Below are 18,093 nucleotides of genomic sequence, written 5' to 3'. Positions count from 1 at the left end.
CACTGCTACTCTGAAACTAGTCTCACACTATTGTTCAGGTACCCCTTTCCAATTTCTTCTGCAGGTAGAAGTATTTTGCAGACCCTCCAAGAGAAAGGAGGAAGGATGTAAAGGATTATTTATTTTAAAGTATGTGGGGAGAGGATGAAGGTAAGTGAGAAAACAGACAGGAAAGGGATAATGAGAGAGAGTGAAAAGAAATGTGATAGGAAACAGAGGCAACACATAGAGAAGTGGCAGGAAGAGAGAAAAAAGAAAAGGATGATGAGAGATAAAGAAAGGTCATAATACTAGTTTTTCTTTAAAAAAAAAAATCTTAAATGCAAGTGCATTAGGGCCAAAATAAGGTCTCACTTTTGCAAACAGATGAGTCGATCATTGCATTTTTTGTAGGACTGGGGTCTTAGCGATGGGCTATAATAATCTGCCTATTAACTCACTGACAGCTACTATACAAGGCTGCAACTGATTTCCCCAACACCATCCAGTGCAAGTACCTAAAAGATTTTTGTTTTTAAATTTTCACCACTCTTGGCAATTTGATTTGTTCTGAATGTACTAAACACCACCAGTACCAGGTCGAGTAATTGAGACTGCCAGCCAGGGAAACAACCCACTTCCTTCCCTGATGAACCAAGGGACGCATCTCACCCATGTACTTATTCACTACACCAATACTGACTTGGACTCTAAATACATTCTATGGGTGGCGTACCCGAGCCCACTTATCCACTGACGTTTTAAAATCTCCTGCACCCCACTGTGGGTCTATGCTGGTTATGTGCTATGTATGTATCTCGTGAACCTTGTAACCGATACTTGTAATCCTTTATAACTCAAGCCTGACCCCAGAGGGACAGTACCTTCCCTCTTAACTTGTGTAAATTTGACTTTAAACATTAACTTTAATAACAATTTTAATCAGCATGTGAATAGAAACCCCAGAATCAACTCAGCTCATTCATCTGAATTACTACAATAAAGTTACACTCTTATCTTAATTCACCCCCACAAAAGGTTGCCCTCCCTCCCATGCTAAATTACATTATTAATGGCTCTCAGATCACTCTCCTCCTTCATGAGCCCTCTTTTTTATTCAGTCACACCACTATGTCTGATATGATTAAGAAAATGTAGATTGAATTTTAGCAATAGACTATCAAATGTCTGAAAGCAAAAGTGATTTTCATGACCATCTGAAATCACTATTGGTGGCAATGGTGACACCGAAGATTGGCAGCTCTTAAAATAAAGGGGAAATATTAGCTTTAAAAAAAAATCTGAAGAAAATCAGACCATCTTCAAAATACTGTGCACGGTAAAGAGAGAAGGATGTTTAATAAGGAAGAATATTTAACATCATACATACTGTATGATTAGAGGGCTATAATTTTACTATCAATCATTTACAGAGCAAATGCAAGCCAGCTATTTTGAGCAAAGCCCTCTCCTTCGCAGCCAGCACAAGCAATTTGACTGGGCACCAGGGATCTCTGCTGGGAGACGGGGAACGAATCCTTTCTGCAGACGGTGGAGCAGGAACAGACACACTCTGTGGAGACAGCTTTACTGTTTTGTACTGCAGGGGACTTACCATTTAGATAAGCAGTTCTAAACCAGTCCAATTAGTACACAGCTGCGGCCCAGCTGTACGCTAAAAAAAATTCAAAATTTGCGTCTCAGATCTGAAAGGGGACTGGCTGAGGGGGAGACAGCATCTGGCAGCCTGCATGAGCGCTCCTGCCAGCAGGGGGCTGGTAAGTGCCCCAGGGAGGCAGGGGCAGGAGAGTAGGTCTCTGGGCAGATTTGTGGTGCAAGCTCTGAGCAGCGAGGGGGTGGGGGGTGCTGCAGCACCCCCAGATTTTAGGTGGGGCTCTGCTCCTGGCCCCGCGCCTTGGGTCCTGACTGCCGGCCTGCGCCGGGTACTCTCCTCCAGGCCGGGTGCCAGGGGTCCGGGTCCTGGAGGGTCACGAGACGGGTCCAGCTGCTGCCCAGCCCCACAACCAGGACTCCGCTCCTGCACCAGCTCTGTGGAGGGGTCTCTGGGCAGGGGATGCTGGGCATAGAGGACTGTGGGGGGTTGTTTTTTTTGGAGGGGGTTGCTGTGGTTCTCAACCTGTGGCCCACATAACGCATATGCAGCCCCCAATGATAAATAGGTTGAGAACCACTGGTTTAGATACAGTGGCCTTACCAACCCCTCTCTCATTGGTAGAGCCCTGCAAATCCACGTATATCCGGGGATGCGGATACAAATGTTGTGTCTGTGCAGAACTCTACTCATTGGGAAGGAAGATCCTACATCTGGCTTCTTTCTTGAGTGACCTCCGCTGGCCAGCCCTGGGCACAGCACCAACATGGTCCACATGGAGTTCTGACCATTGGTCCTTGAGGGAGGAAGAAAAGCCATACTACATAGTCTGAGGACGGTGGTCATCGATGAGATAAACAGAGGTGGATTTCACAGACAACAGCAAGCAGCCCACATTTGTATGGTCATCCATTACATTTCTGATTTAAGTAGTTGTGAGATATACCTATTATACTTAAAGGAATAGTAAACAATAGCTTATAATTTATTATTCTTTGATATATTATTAAGGGCCATATCCTGGCTATGTAGGCACAAGGCCAGTTATCCCAGATTTAACAAGGGTAACTTTGTATCTTAAACCAGACTATGTCCCAAAATAGCAAAGACTGAAAAATGCAATATGACTGGGTGTTTGTATTTTATAATGATTGCGTTGGATGAAACTTGTTTGTAGGTTGCTCTTCTCCTTGTGGTTTATGTAGTCACTAGGGGTTTTTGCATAACAGTTCTATTTTGCATTTCTACACTACCTTCCACTAAATGATCTCAATGCAATTTACAATTAATGAACTTAATCTTACAGCACCCGAGTGAGGTAAGGAACACACACACACGGAAAAAACTTAAGCATACATTTAACTTAACATACTATGAGCTGTCTCCATGAAGTTAACTGGGCCCACATTGCACAGAATTCAGCATGTGCTTAAGTCTTTGCAGGACTGGGGTCAATGTACCTAAATGATTTGCCACTGTCATCCAGTCAGTAGGTAGTAAAACTGAGAACAGACCCAGATCTGCCTACTTCTCTACTCTCAACATTGGATAATTCTATTCATCTTCTGTTATTAAGTCCACCTTGGACAGAGAGGTCAGCATACCATGTGCCCCACTATGATGCTAATCAGCTCAAATCATAGAGGAACTGTTCAATGAAATCCACAGGAAAAAAATAAATACAAATGCAAACAAGATATTTATCTAAGCCAATGCCTCCAATACCATAAAGTGACAGAACAGCTGAAGTTTTCTGCTTATTTGTTAATTTTTGTACAGTGCTGTTGCTCTTAGGCCTTCAAACAGAATGGTTTAAAAATATAAGTGTATATTATTGTTCCCTAGAGCCCCCATTGACCTGAATACCTTGACAGAATTATTTCTTAGTAAACAAAGCACTGTAACCTTTCATTCACCCCATGTGTAAGAGGAACTTATGAAAGGAAAAATTATACTGGCTGTTGCCAGGAAGCATCAGCCAAATGAACAAAAACCAAAGCAGTACCAGCTTCAATAAATGCAGTAATATCAGCACTCCTCTCTGCCAGTTCTCAGATGGCTGACTGTACTTTACGTGATCAAAACCTTGTGCCTCACAAGTAAACACACCCCTTGCATATCTTTAATCAAGTACAACCACATCTCCCATTGCATAATACAATGCAGATTCTCTACAATTTAAAAAGGTCAGAGCTGCTAAAAAGGCATTTGTCAAGAGAGTTCCTCCACTTTTGAATTTGCTCTCCTCCCCTCATCTGCCAGAATCCAGATCTGTTAACCTTCAGGGCATGGTACAAAACATCAACATTTTCCATTGAGCATTAGGGGGGAAGGAAGTGCACTAAGTGTTAAAGGGGAGGTATTATACCTGCTCTGGGGATCTTCTATTTTGTTGGCTGGTATGTATTCATTAGGGTGGTAAGAGAAATTAATGATGTTAGATGCCCTTACCTAATTTAACACAGGAAATGGGTGCTTATTTATGCTTTTATAAATAAAAAGGAAATCCTATACTGTGGTGATGAGGGCCTTATAAACATAAAAAGAGAGAAGATAAAGAACTGTATAGTGCATTATCTGTGTTCAGGTTTTTTTACGTTGACCTTGTCACACTAAAAAGAAAATGATAAAGCGTTATAAGGGCTACATCTAAATTAATAAGAAAAGACGAAAGCACTTGGAAAGGTGTTTCAGAGAGCATTTAGTGTCTTAGCTATATTAAGCGACAAAGAGTCCTGTGGCACCTTATAGACTAACAGACGTATTGGGGCATAAGCTTTCATGGGTAAATACCCACTTCGTCAGACGCATTTAGCTATATTAAAGAATGACAATCCAATAGGAAGCTGCTGCTTTGGCAGCTGTTAGGACTCAGGGAGTGCACACACCACAAAACAGGATATAGTGAATATTGTTGCAAGGTAAATTTTGCTTACTTAAAATAGGGTGCACATGTGTGTTAATGTAATCTAAACTGAAGGGCCCTGTATCCACCTTGGGCTGTCTCAACCCAGCAACCCTGACCCTAATTCACTCCTTCAGAGAGCCTCGAGCCCTACCAGAAAGTAACTAGGCATAAACATTACTAGAATGATTTTTTTTTAAACAGAATGGTACCAGAGTTGACTTTACAATAAGTTCAAAAGGTTCCCAGTTTTGTATGGCTCAGATATTCCAGTAACAGCTGCATTTCCGGCCTGCGTTCCCGGCCGGCAGACGGGGCACCTGCTGCCGGGCATTAGGGGAGCTCTAACCGAGACAATGCACAGCCATGACTATAGGGAAGAAGAAATAACGGGTACTTCCAAGCACGCCAAAGGCCGGTTCTGCAAACACGGTGCAGCCCACGCGCTCGGTGACTTGCAGCGGGACTCCGAGGCGTGCAAGGGCTGCGCCGGGCGCCCCTAAGGGGTTCGATGTTCCCCGGCGGCCAGCCAGGCTCGCCCCGGGCCTCCCCCAGGGCGCACACCCCGCAGCAGGCGGGCGCGGGAGCATTGCTAGGAGAAGCTGAACTTTTGCATTCCCAGGCTCTGGCTGGCGGCATCGCCGCCTCCCCTCCGGGCTGCGGCTGGCAGTTGAGCCAGACACAAAGACCCACAACGCCTCGGCCCAACCGCACGAGAGCGAGCAGCCCGGAGGCGCTCCCTGGCAGCCAGCCCAGCCCAGCCCAGCCACTCGGCAGCTGGGTCGCTGGCGCCCCGGCCCCGCAGGTGCAGGGAGCTCGCCTCGCACGTGAGGCGGAGCTGTCAATGCAGCCGGGCTTTGTTCTCTGCGCGCCCCGGGCCGCAGGGGCAGAGCTGCGGGGCTGATGCCCCTCCCACCCCCGCACGCCTCGGCCAGCTGGCGCGCTACTCACCGCCAGCGGCTCGCTTTGCTGCGGGCGGCAGCAGCCGGGTCCGGCTCGGCCAACTTTCCCGCCAGCCGCGGTGGCTCCGCAGCCCCAGCCCGGCCTCGTCGGCGGGGGGGAAGGCGGCGCAGGGCGCGGCGAAGGGAAGCGCTGGCTGCTACTCGCTGCTTTCGGTTTCACGGCAACTGCGCGCCCTGCTGCCTCCGGGGGTGGGGAGAGAAAGGGGCATAGCGCCTCTGCCTGAGCCCGCGTGGGGCTCGGCTCGGCTCGGCTCCCCCTGGGAGGGGCGGGCCATGCAGCGGGGAGGGGTTTGCCGGGTCCAGGCCTGCTGGGTAGGGCTCATTGTGGCTTTGCTCCCTACCCCCACCCCGCGAGCTCTGGCTCGTCTCTAGCCTCGGCCGCCAGAGGCGCTCAAAGCGCTGTCCCTGCATGGACGGAGGGGGGCAGGGAAAAGCCCAGCAACTCTGTACGCGCTGAGCCTCCGGCATCACCCCACGCGGCAGGTGCGGGTGCAGCTAAGAGCTAAGCAGGTGTCTTCATCTCTAATGACAATGGTCTTAAATTATACAGTTGCGTGAGTGGGGGCGAGTTAAGACCCCATTTCTGCAAAAGCTTCAACATGATTGTAACTTTATTCACAGCAGCCCCATTGAGGTCCATGGGCCTACTCCCATGTAAAAATTACACACCTGTTAAGTCACTGAAGCCACCAACCAAAATTTCAAATAATCTTATGAAATAAGTGTAACAAGTAGAAAATATCACCCATTTCCAAAATGCAACTGGCTACATGGAACACAACAAACAGTAATACTAAATAATGGTAGCATGTAACGCCTCTGATTTTATACAGAAAGCATTCTAGTCTACTACCAAGATAGTCAGACATCCACCCACTTTAAAAAAAATACTTACATTGCAGAAGTAAAGCAGTAGTATGTCGTGATAAATAGTATGATGCAGAAATGACACCAGGAGGCATTTCCTAATTAAATGAAATCCACTACTAGTCTACTTTTGCTATGGGCTGTTTAGAGAATGTTCACTTTTATCCCAGAAGTGGCTGTTTTTCAATGATGAAATGCACCCAGCATCCATATATACATAGTTTTAAGATCTGTCAAACCGTGGCAGATTTGAATGAAAGACAACAAGATAATAGTACATAGCAATGGAAAAGCACCATCAGACCAAGTTGATTCCCCTTCAAAGACTGAAGCAAGTTACCTGCTAAAGGAAGTAGTAAAATTAATTATTGCCCTGAATCTCATAGTAGTTTTAAGGCATCGAAAAGGATCCAAAACATTGAAAATGACTTTAGCAATCTGAAGATAGGCATCCTTGCTTGTGGAGAATGGTACTGAGGAAGCAAGCTCTTAAAGAATCTTTTGATGGAAGCCCTTTGAATTTAAGGAACATTTAGTAGAGAACACAACAGAAGAAAATAAGGTTTTTTTTTTAAAGGCAGGTTCAATTTTAGTCATCAACTCTGATAGTGTCCTAAGAGCTGTGCAAGTAACTTCCATGCACTTCAAAACATCCCTTTAATAGAATTTCTTGTAAAGCACTTAAACCTGGCTTCCTATTCTTCTCTCCATTTAAAAAAGCAACCAAAGATTCATATTAATTTGTACCAGTCTATAAATATAATTTTAGCAGAACCATATTGTATTTTGAAGCTTATGTTTGTCTATTACCCTTCACTTACTGCCCTGCTCTCTGAAGACAAGTGTCTTTATCATGACATTCTGTAAATACTTTCACAAACCAGAGGGATTCAGCTCTTACTCCTACCAACTTTCAGTCTCAGCATGACTCTGCAGAAGAATTTGTAATCTAACTACATTTACTAAAGTTACCCAATTTTTACATTAAAATAATAAAATGCTTGTTCTGCACACTAGTGATTTCTTTTAAAGGGCTATTTGCTCTTTATTAATATATCTATATCTATATCTATATATAATTTTTTTTTTTTTTTTTTTTACAAAGACTCCAGAGCAATCCCTCAAATCCGTTCACTGGCTTTCCAGTTTAACACATTTTGAAGATCCTTGCCTTCCTATAGTCCCTTCCTTATTGCAAGCACAACCTATTCCTCTTATTACTCCCTTCATTCCTTGCTCTGAACTTCAGACCTTGTTTCAAGCTGCTTCCTCTCCTTTGCAGGCAAAACACACAAGCCCATACCAGTCAACATTATACGCAAGCCACACTTTTCCAAGAGTGCCTCTTACAGTTGCAATGTCACTACGTCCACCTAGACTCCCCCATAACTTAACGGTTGCTCCATGTTTTACTTTATATGGACTGTAAATTCTTCCAAGTTGGGACTTATAAGTGCTATGTACACTTCCTTTATGGTACCAAAAGGTAATGTTCCAATTCATAATCAATGTCATTTAAAGCTGAACAACTAAGACTGGAACTTTGTGTGCCTCTATATTCCATTTCTGTGAATCAGATTCTTGAACCTAAGAACACTTTGTCCAGATCATACCTTGCACTTTTAATTTTGTCATTCATCTTCAATAGTTGCGGTTTACATTTCTTTATTAACTGAAAATAAACAGTACAAAAGAGGAGCTGTAAAGTTATATTGTTTCTGAACAATGTAGGATACACTTTCTCTGTCAAACTTAATAAAAGCGTGCAATCATTTTATATTTCTTAAACGTGACAAAATTAAGACAACCTGAAAATTAGTTGAGTTCATTTCCTAAACTAGTTATAAAAAGACAAAACCAGGAGATTAGTGGTATAGCAAAAACAAAATCTCCACTGAAATTAACACCAATGTATAATTTTATTTCTAATTATTAAAAAAATATAAGTGAATTTAGAAGATAATCACAGTATAAGGGCCCTAAAATTTCAGACAATTACAAGGTACATAAAAATAGAAGACACAGATTCCTTTAAAACTTTAATCCTTTGATTAAGCAGCAAGCATATCACTCTTCCAGGCAAAAACACTGTTTAAAAAACAAACCCCCACCCCCATAACGAGACGTGCAAACTGTATGCACATATTCTGCAAAGCACACAATAAAAAGGACATTTTGCTATGTACATATTTGTTTAGTACTACAACTGCTAATTTCCCTACAGTGTGCCACAGTGTACGTAAACTAAAAGTACACTACACCCTTGCCCCCCAAATACAGCACCTTTGCCCAGTTACAGAATATTTAAACAGGATTAAATTGAATTACAATGTACTGAACAGTTGATAGCAGTCAGTGGTGTCCAACTGTACTGCAACACCCAACATTTTGCATACTGAAATTCTATTGACAATAGACAAGACAAAAATTAGCAAAGGTACAGTACACACACCAGGGAGACTTGATATCAATACTTAAAAAAATACTGAAAGATGCATTCTACTTAAGTAACAATTAAAATTAGATATTTATTTAAACAGTTATGTCAAAATGCACAAGACAGGGTTCTTGTCAGCCTAAAAGTCTGTAGGTCAGCCAGACTTCATGTAGTTGTTTGAGGGGCCCTTTTGACCCCCCAAAACAAAAAGTTCCAGCAATCACGAAGAACTCTTCATAGTTTGTTTTACAATGCTGCTTTTCTTTCTGGAACAGTCACTATCTAAATGTCCATATGGTGGCTGGGAATCTAATTTTGGTGTGAAAAAAAACCCCAAAAAGGGACTTTTGAACTTAGAGCTAAGAACATTAGCAGAGACAGATGTTTCAAAAAACAAAGTCTCCTAAGTTTACCATTTCTGGAAAGTGTTTTTAGGTAGGGTTGACACTGTAACCACAATTAAGGCTACATGTCTGATTTTAATATTTAAGTTACAAATGTAGTAGGTAAAAGGCTTCTACAAGAACTTCCCTTTGCACAGATACAAGATTTCAGCAAAACTGTTAAACTGTAAAACATCAGGACAGTTGAACCACTGAAGCTGTGGGAGACTGAGGATTGTAAATTCCAATTTCAAACTGAAGATCCAGTTTATTTTTAAGGCCCAGTCTGTGTTAGGCCAAGAACAGAGAGTTATGGAATTATACTTAAAATATTCAAACACTGTTCCAGCTAAAAGAGCTTCTAGAACAGTGAGGTGGTCAATATGGGTGCAGGACACAATGTTTAAAAGCGAACACTTTTTCCATAGCTTGACCCACTCCACACTGGTTCCCAAACAGTAACTTTAAACACTTCCTTACCCAAGTTTCTGGCCTAGGTTTTTTAGGAGAGCTGACAAACTTACAACTTCACATTTTATCTTTTTGTCACTAAAGACACAAATTATAATTTCAGATAATTGGGATAATTTAGTTTCTCCAGTGAAGTCCCCCAACGCCTAACCAAAAAAAATTTAGAAGGATCAATAAACACCAAATGCAGACCTGCATTACTATTTAATTGTTTTGTATTTGATTTAATACAAATAAACAAAAAACCAAACCCAGATGGGGGAAGGGAACGCTCAGATAACCATTTAGCCTTCTCTGAAATGAGGTTGTTTCACATAGTCCCACCATCACAACATTTGAGGAAACATTCCCTGCTAATTGGCATTACCAGTATTTTAGTTAAAGCTTTAGGTAAAGAGCAATAATATAGAGTATGTAACTCTAGATATGACCATTTACAAAGGGATTAAAAACTACTGTACTTCAACTGTAAGTGTAATAAGTGGAGTAGCCACATTACAACAGTGGTCATCACTGGTATTTTTCATCATCTCCTTGGACCTGGAAGTTGCTGGCACATCCACTTCCTATAATTTTGCACTAGGAAATCAGATGCCTGGTATCAGAGGGTTTATATGATTAGAACACACACTGCTAGATTTAACATGTTTGGTACAATAGCTGAGCAGATCTTCAGATTACTCTTTCAAAAGGAGTATTTAATGAGCAAGTATCTTTTTAAAGAAAGTAAAGTCTGTTTTGAGAAAGCTATAAAAAAGTCTATAGTTTAAAAGTGCATGAAATACTTCTATTGTATATCTGAACTGCAGACTATTAATTCTTGCACTCCTAACATAGGAAAACAAAAAAATAATCCCCCACTTTAATTTCTACTGTCAGTTAAGGAGTTGTCACAGTTCCTAAATCTGCCAGACTCTGCATTCCTGTACTAAGATGTTTCAATATAAAGAACTTTAATAAAATAAATAGAGTAAAAAATCAGTTAAACAAAATCTTGGTGCACAGAACGTTTATTTGCTTAAGAGATTAGCTTCCTTCGACCGTTATTCATATGGATAAGGGTGAACTGTAGGCATTTTTTTGCTGTACAAGTCTTCTGCACAGAAGATTCTTTTATACAGATGGTCGTTCATGCGGTTCCACTGCTAAGATTATTAGCTTGCTTCTCTGTGTAAAACTGCTTCACAATACCTTGGAAGGCTTGCTCTTTTCTCCCCTTCATTATTTGAGAAAAGTGGACATTGATAAAATTTTATCGAAGGAGTTACGGTAGTTCTGACCTATTTCACTTCTTTAGTGCAGAGTGGACTGTGATTCTGTCTGAATTCCAATAAGTGAGGGTGGCTGTTGGCCACTGACTGTGGATAATACCGGCCTTGGATTTAGACGAGGAGGCATAGAATTAGCTGGGCGGATGAGTGGTGGTGGGGGCTGGTTTAGGGTTGGTCTTGGCTGAATAAATCGAGCCTGTTGCTGAAGTGGTGGAGGCTGACGATGGAGAGCAGGAGCAGCCGGAAGCGTTGGACGAAGTAACGGAGGAGGCTGGTTCAAAGTTGCTACAGGGGTTGCTGGAGCAGATGCCTGTGCTGGAGGCGAAGGGCCTAAACACTGAGTGATCTGCGTGGCTTGTCCCTACACAAAGACAAAAAGTTATGTAAAAAGAGCCATCCTGTCCAGAACAAAATGCAGTTTGGGTTGCCAGTGTCCACTATATCGAAAGCACAAGCTTTTTTTGACATTGAAAAAACAAAAGTTACTGAGCATTTTAATTTCTAAACTGCTGAATAGTGGAACTAAAAATAGAATATTGATGAAACAATAATCTACTTTTTTTTAAACATTAAATACAGTCATAAGAAATTCAGTATTAGAGGCCCAATCCTGTTCCCAATGAAGCTTATAAGATCAAGATCAGGCCTTCAAGTACACTAGTGTATCACAATCAGATTAAGCTTACATTATATTTCACTGAATTAAGTGCTATTCCTCAACTCATGCTTACTAATACGTGATACACAAAACACACCTCATCTTCTTCATCAGTGCTCTTTCCTGATGGCACATTAGAAGTATTTTTTGTGTCCTCCCCTAAAGTAGAAGCATCACCATTAGAAGCCAGGGTTCCTTGTTCAGCTTCCCATTCCTGCAACACCTCCTCTAAGTTAAACCGACGCCTGTAGTTTACAAAGAAGTTCTTCACTTGGCCAACAGTCTTGTTGCCAATTACATCTGCAATAGCTTGAAAATCTTTACCATATTTGCGTACACCTGAAAGGCAAAGTAAATAATACACCTGTGAAGGATCAGTCAAGCACAGCTATTTGTGAAGTATGTATACAAATATGGCCTTTGGGGCCTACAGCTAAGGGCTCACTTTAATTTTAAGGACCTCCCCATTAGAAGGTAGACTACAACTTCCATTTAGAATAAATAAATAATGGAAAACAAAAAAAAAAAATTCCCAGAATACACACTGACTCTTATTCTTTCAAGGCTATCTTTGCAAGGAAATTTTTCACTAGGGTTAGGGTTAGTCACTGATTTTTCTAAGGATCCTGGTAACTGATAGGGCCCTCCCTACAGCCATGCAGGGCTGGTCTCTGATGTGTGAAATAGATCATTTGATATTTTTGGAGGGGGAGAGAACAGTACTCTGTGAGCTTCAACCAATGGTTACAAGTCGTCTCTGTAGGCTTCCCCCAGCTAGCTGCATGCTAAGCTAGCTCTTTTCCCAAGAACCCATGTGACATCTGACTGAAAGGAGCAGCAGAATTCAATAGCATGAGTCTACTGACTCAGCACAAGGCAGAGCCAGGACACTAGAATTCGAATCCTGGCTCTGACACTTCCTTTGTGCCCTAAGGGGAACAGGCTAACAGCCTGTCATTTAGCTATTTATGAAATGGGGGAACAGCCCTCTGAATATAGGACAAATTGGCAGATATTCACTGGACTTATTTGGAACAACTGCCCTTAAAAAAAAAAAAAAACACACACAAACAAACAAAAAACAAACAAACAAACAAACAAGTGATGGCAAAATAGCTCTCAGCAAAAGCACCTGAGACCCAATTCTCCTGCAGTGGGAGTCTATGAATAGTTCAACTCTTCTCCCTTTCGTTTATTTTTAGATCAGTCAGTTTGATTTGGGAGTGCCTCAACTTATTTCTGATCCTCCCCAAAATCCTAAGACTGCTTTTGGCATAAAAAAAGTTAGTTATCCCCGATTTTGTGGAAAATTTTTCCTTGTCCATTCAAACACATTAAGGCTGGCTCTGTATGCTTCTCTCTCCCAATACAATATACTAGCACTGAAAAATTCCATCTGAAACCTTGATATGGCAGTTATCAAGGAATGGTCGATCAAATAAACAAAATACATGTATTTTAAATACCTGAATCAGGTCGTCTCAAAGTGACATATTGAAGTTTACCAGTTCTCCCTCAATTCAGTTTCCATTTTCTTAAAAACAAAGATATGAGAGTCTCTCCCCTTTTAATACATTAATGGTAACCCTGAAGTTTCTCCTCTTTCCTGTTCTCAAGGGGAAAATCCTCATGTTCTCCTGCACTCTGGAGCTTTGCTTTTAGCTACTGTACTAAAAATGATATTTTTGATACCCAAAGAGTCCAGGAGTTTTGTACCTTTCAGACTCCAGAGACTGGACCTGCTTGCATTTTATAGCCTGGGATAAAAATTACTCTACAGCACGGATCGCAACCTTTCAGAAGTGATGTGCCGAGTCTTCATTTATTCACTCTAATTTACGGTTTTGCGTGCCAGTAATACATTTTAACATTTTTAGAAGGTCTCTTTCTAGAAGTCTATAATATATAACTAAACTATTGTATGTAAAGTAAATAAGGTTTTAAAAATGTTTAAGCAGCTTCATTTAAAATTTAATTACAATGCAGAGCCCTCCCCAAACCAGTGGCCAGGATCTGGGCAGTGCGAGTGCCACTGAAAATCAGCCCGCGTGTCGCCTTCGGCACGTGTGCCATAGGTTGCCTCCCCCTGCTCTTCAGTAATCCATAAACTGGAGACAGTTATGTGATTTTTGCTTTCTGCTAAGTAACCTTTCATATCATGAACAAAATAAGATTTGACTTATGTAATGTGGAAAATTGCTGATGACTTTAAGTACTATAATGGATTCTGAATGGGTAAAGGACATGCATTTTCTCCCCCAATAGCAGAAAATTATATGCCAGATGTAATGTCTCATTTCAGAAAGGTGAAATAAAGGATACAGAAGAAGAGTTATTTATTTCAAATTAGAAAATCTGAAATGTATGCTCTTAGTAACTTGATAAAAAATGACATAACTTTGCTCTTTCTACTTTTCTCTTTGAATAAGTGCTTCTAATATGCAGTGTCTTGTTCGCTGCAGTGAATGTACAAGAGAAAATTCAGTGCCAATAAGTAGTTTAACTACAGTTGAAGCTAAGTTGAAGCTTCCATTTTAGCCATTAAGGGCCAAATAAAATTATGGCTGGTTCTGCACATATGTACTAGTAAGCTCCTGCTCCCCCACACAGAGATCTGCAGGGAAAAACACAAAAAAACAAAAAGAAAAAACCCACAATCTGGCCGCAGGGAGTCTCAGTGTGCAAGACGGAGCAGTAGTGTTTCTAAAGAGGGTAAGTCTGGGCAAGACAGAGACAACCATTTGCTCTGTGCACTGACAGTGGCAGGAGATGAGAGAGAAAGACGAGTGATATAGCGACATCTTTTCAAAGTCTGCTCCCTCCAGTACTCAGTCTTTTGCCTGTCATAATAGACATGGCATAATAGGAGAGCTCCACTAAGGCCAGGTCCACACTATCACTTATTTCAGCATAACTTACATCGCTCAGGGGTGTGAATACGCCACCCTCCTGAGCAACATAAGTTACACATATTTAAACGCCAGTGTGGACAGAGCTAAGTCAGTGGGAGAGATTCTCCCGCCAACATAGCTACTGCCTCTTGCGGAGGTGGATTTATTATGCCAACGGGAGAACTCTCCCCTGTCGGCATAGAGCATCTTCATCAGACATGCTGCAGCTGTGCAGATGTAGTGCTTCTAGTACAGATTAGCCCTAACTCACACAGCTGATTAGAAGACCCATTGCGACTTATTTACCAATTTGCAAAATTCATTAAGTGAACAAAAGGATAATCAAATGAAATGCATTTCTCTCATTTGACCACGGAGGTTCAGGTTCCTTTCAGATTCCCTTTAGCATACTAGTAAGTATCCAATAGTGTTACTGAGACTGATTTATACAAGACTTCAGTACAGCACTCTTAAATCTTCATTGGGAGACAGAAAACCTAACATACTGACAAAGCACACATTTATCTTGAAAGGGACTATCACCTTTCTAGGTCATATAACGGCAAACTGGTGCACAGACTACTCATTACATAATCAAGTTTCAAACACTACCTTAAGTTATTTCCTAACGCTTTCCTCCTTTCCGCCCAGGAGACTGATTAAGCTTGATAACTTGCCTAGTCTTATAAAATGAAGGTCAAAAAGTAGAAGCTCTAGCCCCAGTCCAGAAGTCTACACAGCAATGAAACAGCCCTGCAGCTCAAGCCCCGCGAGCCTGAGTTGGCTGGCATGGGCCAGCTGTGCGCTTTTCTTTGCTGTGTGGACATGCCCTAAAAGGCAGGACATCCTTAGGAGTGAAGTTAAGCCATGATCTGGCACAGCACTTAAATGTGTGCCTAGAGTTCAGTACCTGAGTATCCCCATTAAAACTAATGCTTTGCCAGATTGGGGCCTTAGTGAATGGCATGGTTAAGTAGTACTCAGCATATCACTGTACACTCACTGGACTGGAACTGAAATTGTTGCAGACAATAGATTAGAAGGGAAATGGGAGTGGAGGCTCCAGCAGGGCAGTGGGGAGCATAGGCCACTGACTGCACAGAGGTGGGGGAATCACTCTGCAGCCCCTGCCCCCTTTGGGACAGAGTCGGCAGTGAGGCTGCACCCAACCCTGACACAGCGCAAGGGCAAGACCTGACCCAGAAACACCCTGGGACCCTGCCCCTTCATGCCAATAGCAAGCAAGAGGGACAGAGTATCACATGCAAGCCCAGCCCTGCCACCTGATCCAGGTGTGGGGCAAGCAGGCTCATCCCAGCAGGATCCAAGTGTGGAGGGGCTTAATGTGGGGGGATCCAGATGTGGGGTGAGCGAGTTCTGTGGGGGGCAATTTGGGTGTGGGTGGCTTGGTGGGAGGTCCAGGTGTGTGTGTGTGGGGGGGGGAAGAGGAGGAGGATCTGGATGCAAAGGGGCTCGTTGGAAGGTCAAGATGCAAGGGGAATAGGACTCAGCAGGGGGGATCCAGGTGAAGGTGGCTGGGGCTCAGCACGGGGATCTGGGTGCAGGGGGGCTGGGAGTGCGGGTGCAGATCAGTGGGATGGGGCTTGGCAGGGTGGGTGGAGGGTCTAGATGCACAGGGGTTGGGCAGATAGGGGAGTAGCTCGCTGTACAGTGACCTCTTCCCCCGCAGCTGGGGAGCAATGGGGGCAAGAAGCAGGGGGTGGGGTGCACGTGCGGAGCTTCCTGCAGTTGGCGGAGGTTCCTGGGGCTGTGTTGGACCTGGCCCCAGGAGCAGCCGGTGCAGGGGAAGAATAAGTCTTGTCCCCCTGCAGGACTAGCAGCTGGGGGGATAGCTCAGTGGTTTGAGCATTGGCCTGCTAAACCCAGGGTTGTGAGTTCAATCCTTGAGGGGGCCATTTAGGGATCTGGGGCAAAACAAAAACAAAAAACCACCTGTCAGGGATAGTACTTGGCCCTGCTAGTGAAGGCAAGGGACTGGACTCGATGACCTTTCAAGGTCCCTTCCAGCTCTATGAGATAGGAGTCTGGCACATGGTAGAAACTACTGGCCAGGGTCTCCAGGCCTACCCCTTTCTGGCTCCAGGCACATTGCGACAGCGAGTGAGAGGGACAGAGTCTTGTACGCACTCCCAGTCCCACCCCCTGAGGTGGTGATTTACATCTTCCCTGGCTGCTCCCGATGCCCAAACCAGACAGCCTGTTCAGGACCACTGCCTGGGAGGGGTGCATGAATCAACTATTCTGCAGGGAAGAGTAAAATCTGCAGGGGACATGAATTCTGCTCTTGCACAGAATTGTCCCAGAGCCAATATGCCAGTGGTGCCTTATCTTTTCCCATCGACCCCCCCCGGCCCCCCCCCCCGACCAGTAATGGAATCTGTCCACATCCTCCACTCCATTACTGTACAGTTAGCTCAGCAGAGGAGCTTGGGCTGACAGCAGAGCTGGGCGTAGAACTGGGGCTGGGGACAGAGAGGGAATAGGGGTGAAGGGGCCTGCAGCTGGGGCCGGGCTGGGTGGCACTCCCTCCCCATCCCCCAAGAGAGCTAGCCTGGGCCCTGCCACGTGCCCCATCACCACCCCAAACTTCCTCCATGTCCCGCTAAGGGAGCATGCCCCAGTTTGAGGACCAGTGCAATATACAGAGTAAAACATTCAGAAAGATAGTTTGCAGTGATCTTATTTGGGTCATATTTCCTAAGCATGGAATAGGTCTAGTAGTTTATGTACTTGCAGCAATTTGATTTCAGAAAGTTAGTGTCATTCCCCCATCATGCGCCATCAAATGTAATGGGTTCTGTACTTGCAAACTGTCATTTGATTTACGTTTTTGCAGACCAAATTGTATGAAAAATGACTGAGCATGAACAAAGCTGTTTTTTTTCCTCAGCCATTTCAAAACTATGTTCACCAAAAAATATGAGGACTTATTCAAAATAACCAATTCTGTACTAAAAAGCACTATAAGAGTTTACTGGTTGCGTATAAAAGAAATAAAGACCATTCAACCTTTGAAAGAATCCTAACTTTCGAAGCAGAGTCAGAATACTAAAAGTTATCAAATACTGAATGTTCAGTAACTTATACATTATGATATTCTCACAAAACATGGGGCAAGTTATACTAATTAGTCTAAGCATTATTTTAAAGCAGGTAAACAACGTGGAGCAGAGGTTCTCAAATTGTGGTCTGCAGACCACTTCCATTAAGGTGGTCCATGGATAGTTCCCTTTAAGGTGCGCGCGCCTGGGCGGCAGCACATGAGAAAAATGACAGGCCACCCACCTCATTAGTGGAGCCATGCAGGCGTGGCTCCACTAATTAGGTGCCTGGACCCTGGAGAAGACGCAAATGTAAGGTAAGGTAGTGGCCTGGGGGGGGGGGGCGGGGGAGAGAACAGGGGGCATGTGGGAAGGGTCAGTGGAGTGAGAAGAGGGGGAAGGGGGGGAATTTTGGGACATGCAGGGCCAGAGAGGCAACTTTCCCCAGCAGCCGCAGCCCTGGAGCTGGGGAGAGACACCCCCCTCCTTCCCAGCTCCAGCTCGGTGGCTGCCGCAGTGGGGGAGACCCCCATCCTTCCCAGCCCAGGAGGTGCCACAGCAGGGAAGAGAGGGCACATTCATCGCATTAGAAAGG

The 18,093-nt window shown here is 43.6% G+C and overlaps 2 protein-coding genes across 4 annotated transcripts in view; both read right to left on the bottom strand.

Moving 5' to 3' along the window:
• TRAF5 (TNF receptor associated factor 5) overlaps positions 1-5,698 on the bottom strand; it is a 34,608-nt gene extending 28,910 nt beyond the window's left edge. For all 3 annotated transcript variants that reach the window (XM_054021421.1, XM_054021420.1, XM_054021422.1), the window contains exon 1: positions 5,448-5,698. The gene's annotated coding sequence lies outside the window, so the exon portion shown is untranslated. The remainder of the gene's footprint in view (positions 1-5,447) is intronic.
• Positions 5,699-8,225: 2,527 nt separating this feature from the next.
• Positions 8,226-18,093, bottom strand: part of RCOR3 (REST corepressor 3) — a 36,613-nt gene continuing 26,745 nt past the window's right edge. Inside the window, exons 11-12 of the mRNA XM_054021674.1 lie at positions 11,643-11,884; positions 8,226-11,248 (exon numbers count right to left, since the gene is read on the bottom strand). Coding sequence (XP_053877649.1) covers positions 10,910-11,248; positions 11,643-11,884 — 581 coding nt within the window. The 3' untranslated portion in view covers positions 8,226-10,909. The remainder of the gene's footprint in view (positions 11,249-11,642; positions 11,885-18,093) is intronic.

The sequence above is a fragment of the Malaclemys terrapin genome, chromosome 3, assembly GCF_027887155.1.
Source record: "Malaclemys terrapin pileata isolate rMalTer1 chromosome 3, rMalTer1.hap1, whole genome shotgun sequence".
NCBI lineage: Eukaryota > Metazoa > Chordata > Testudines > Emydidae > Malaclemys > Malaclemys terrapin.
This window is presented reverse-complemented; position numbering and strand designations above follow the sequence as displayed.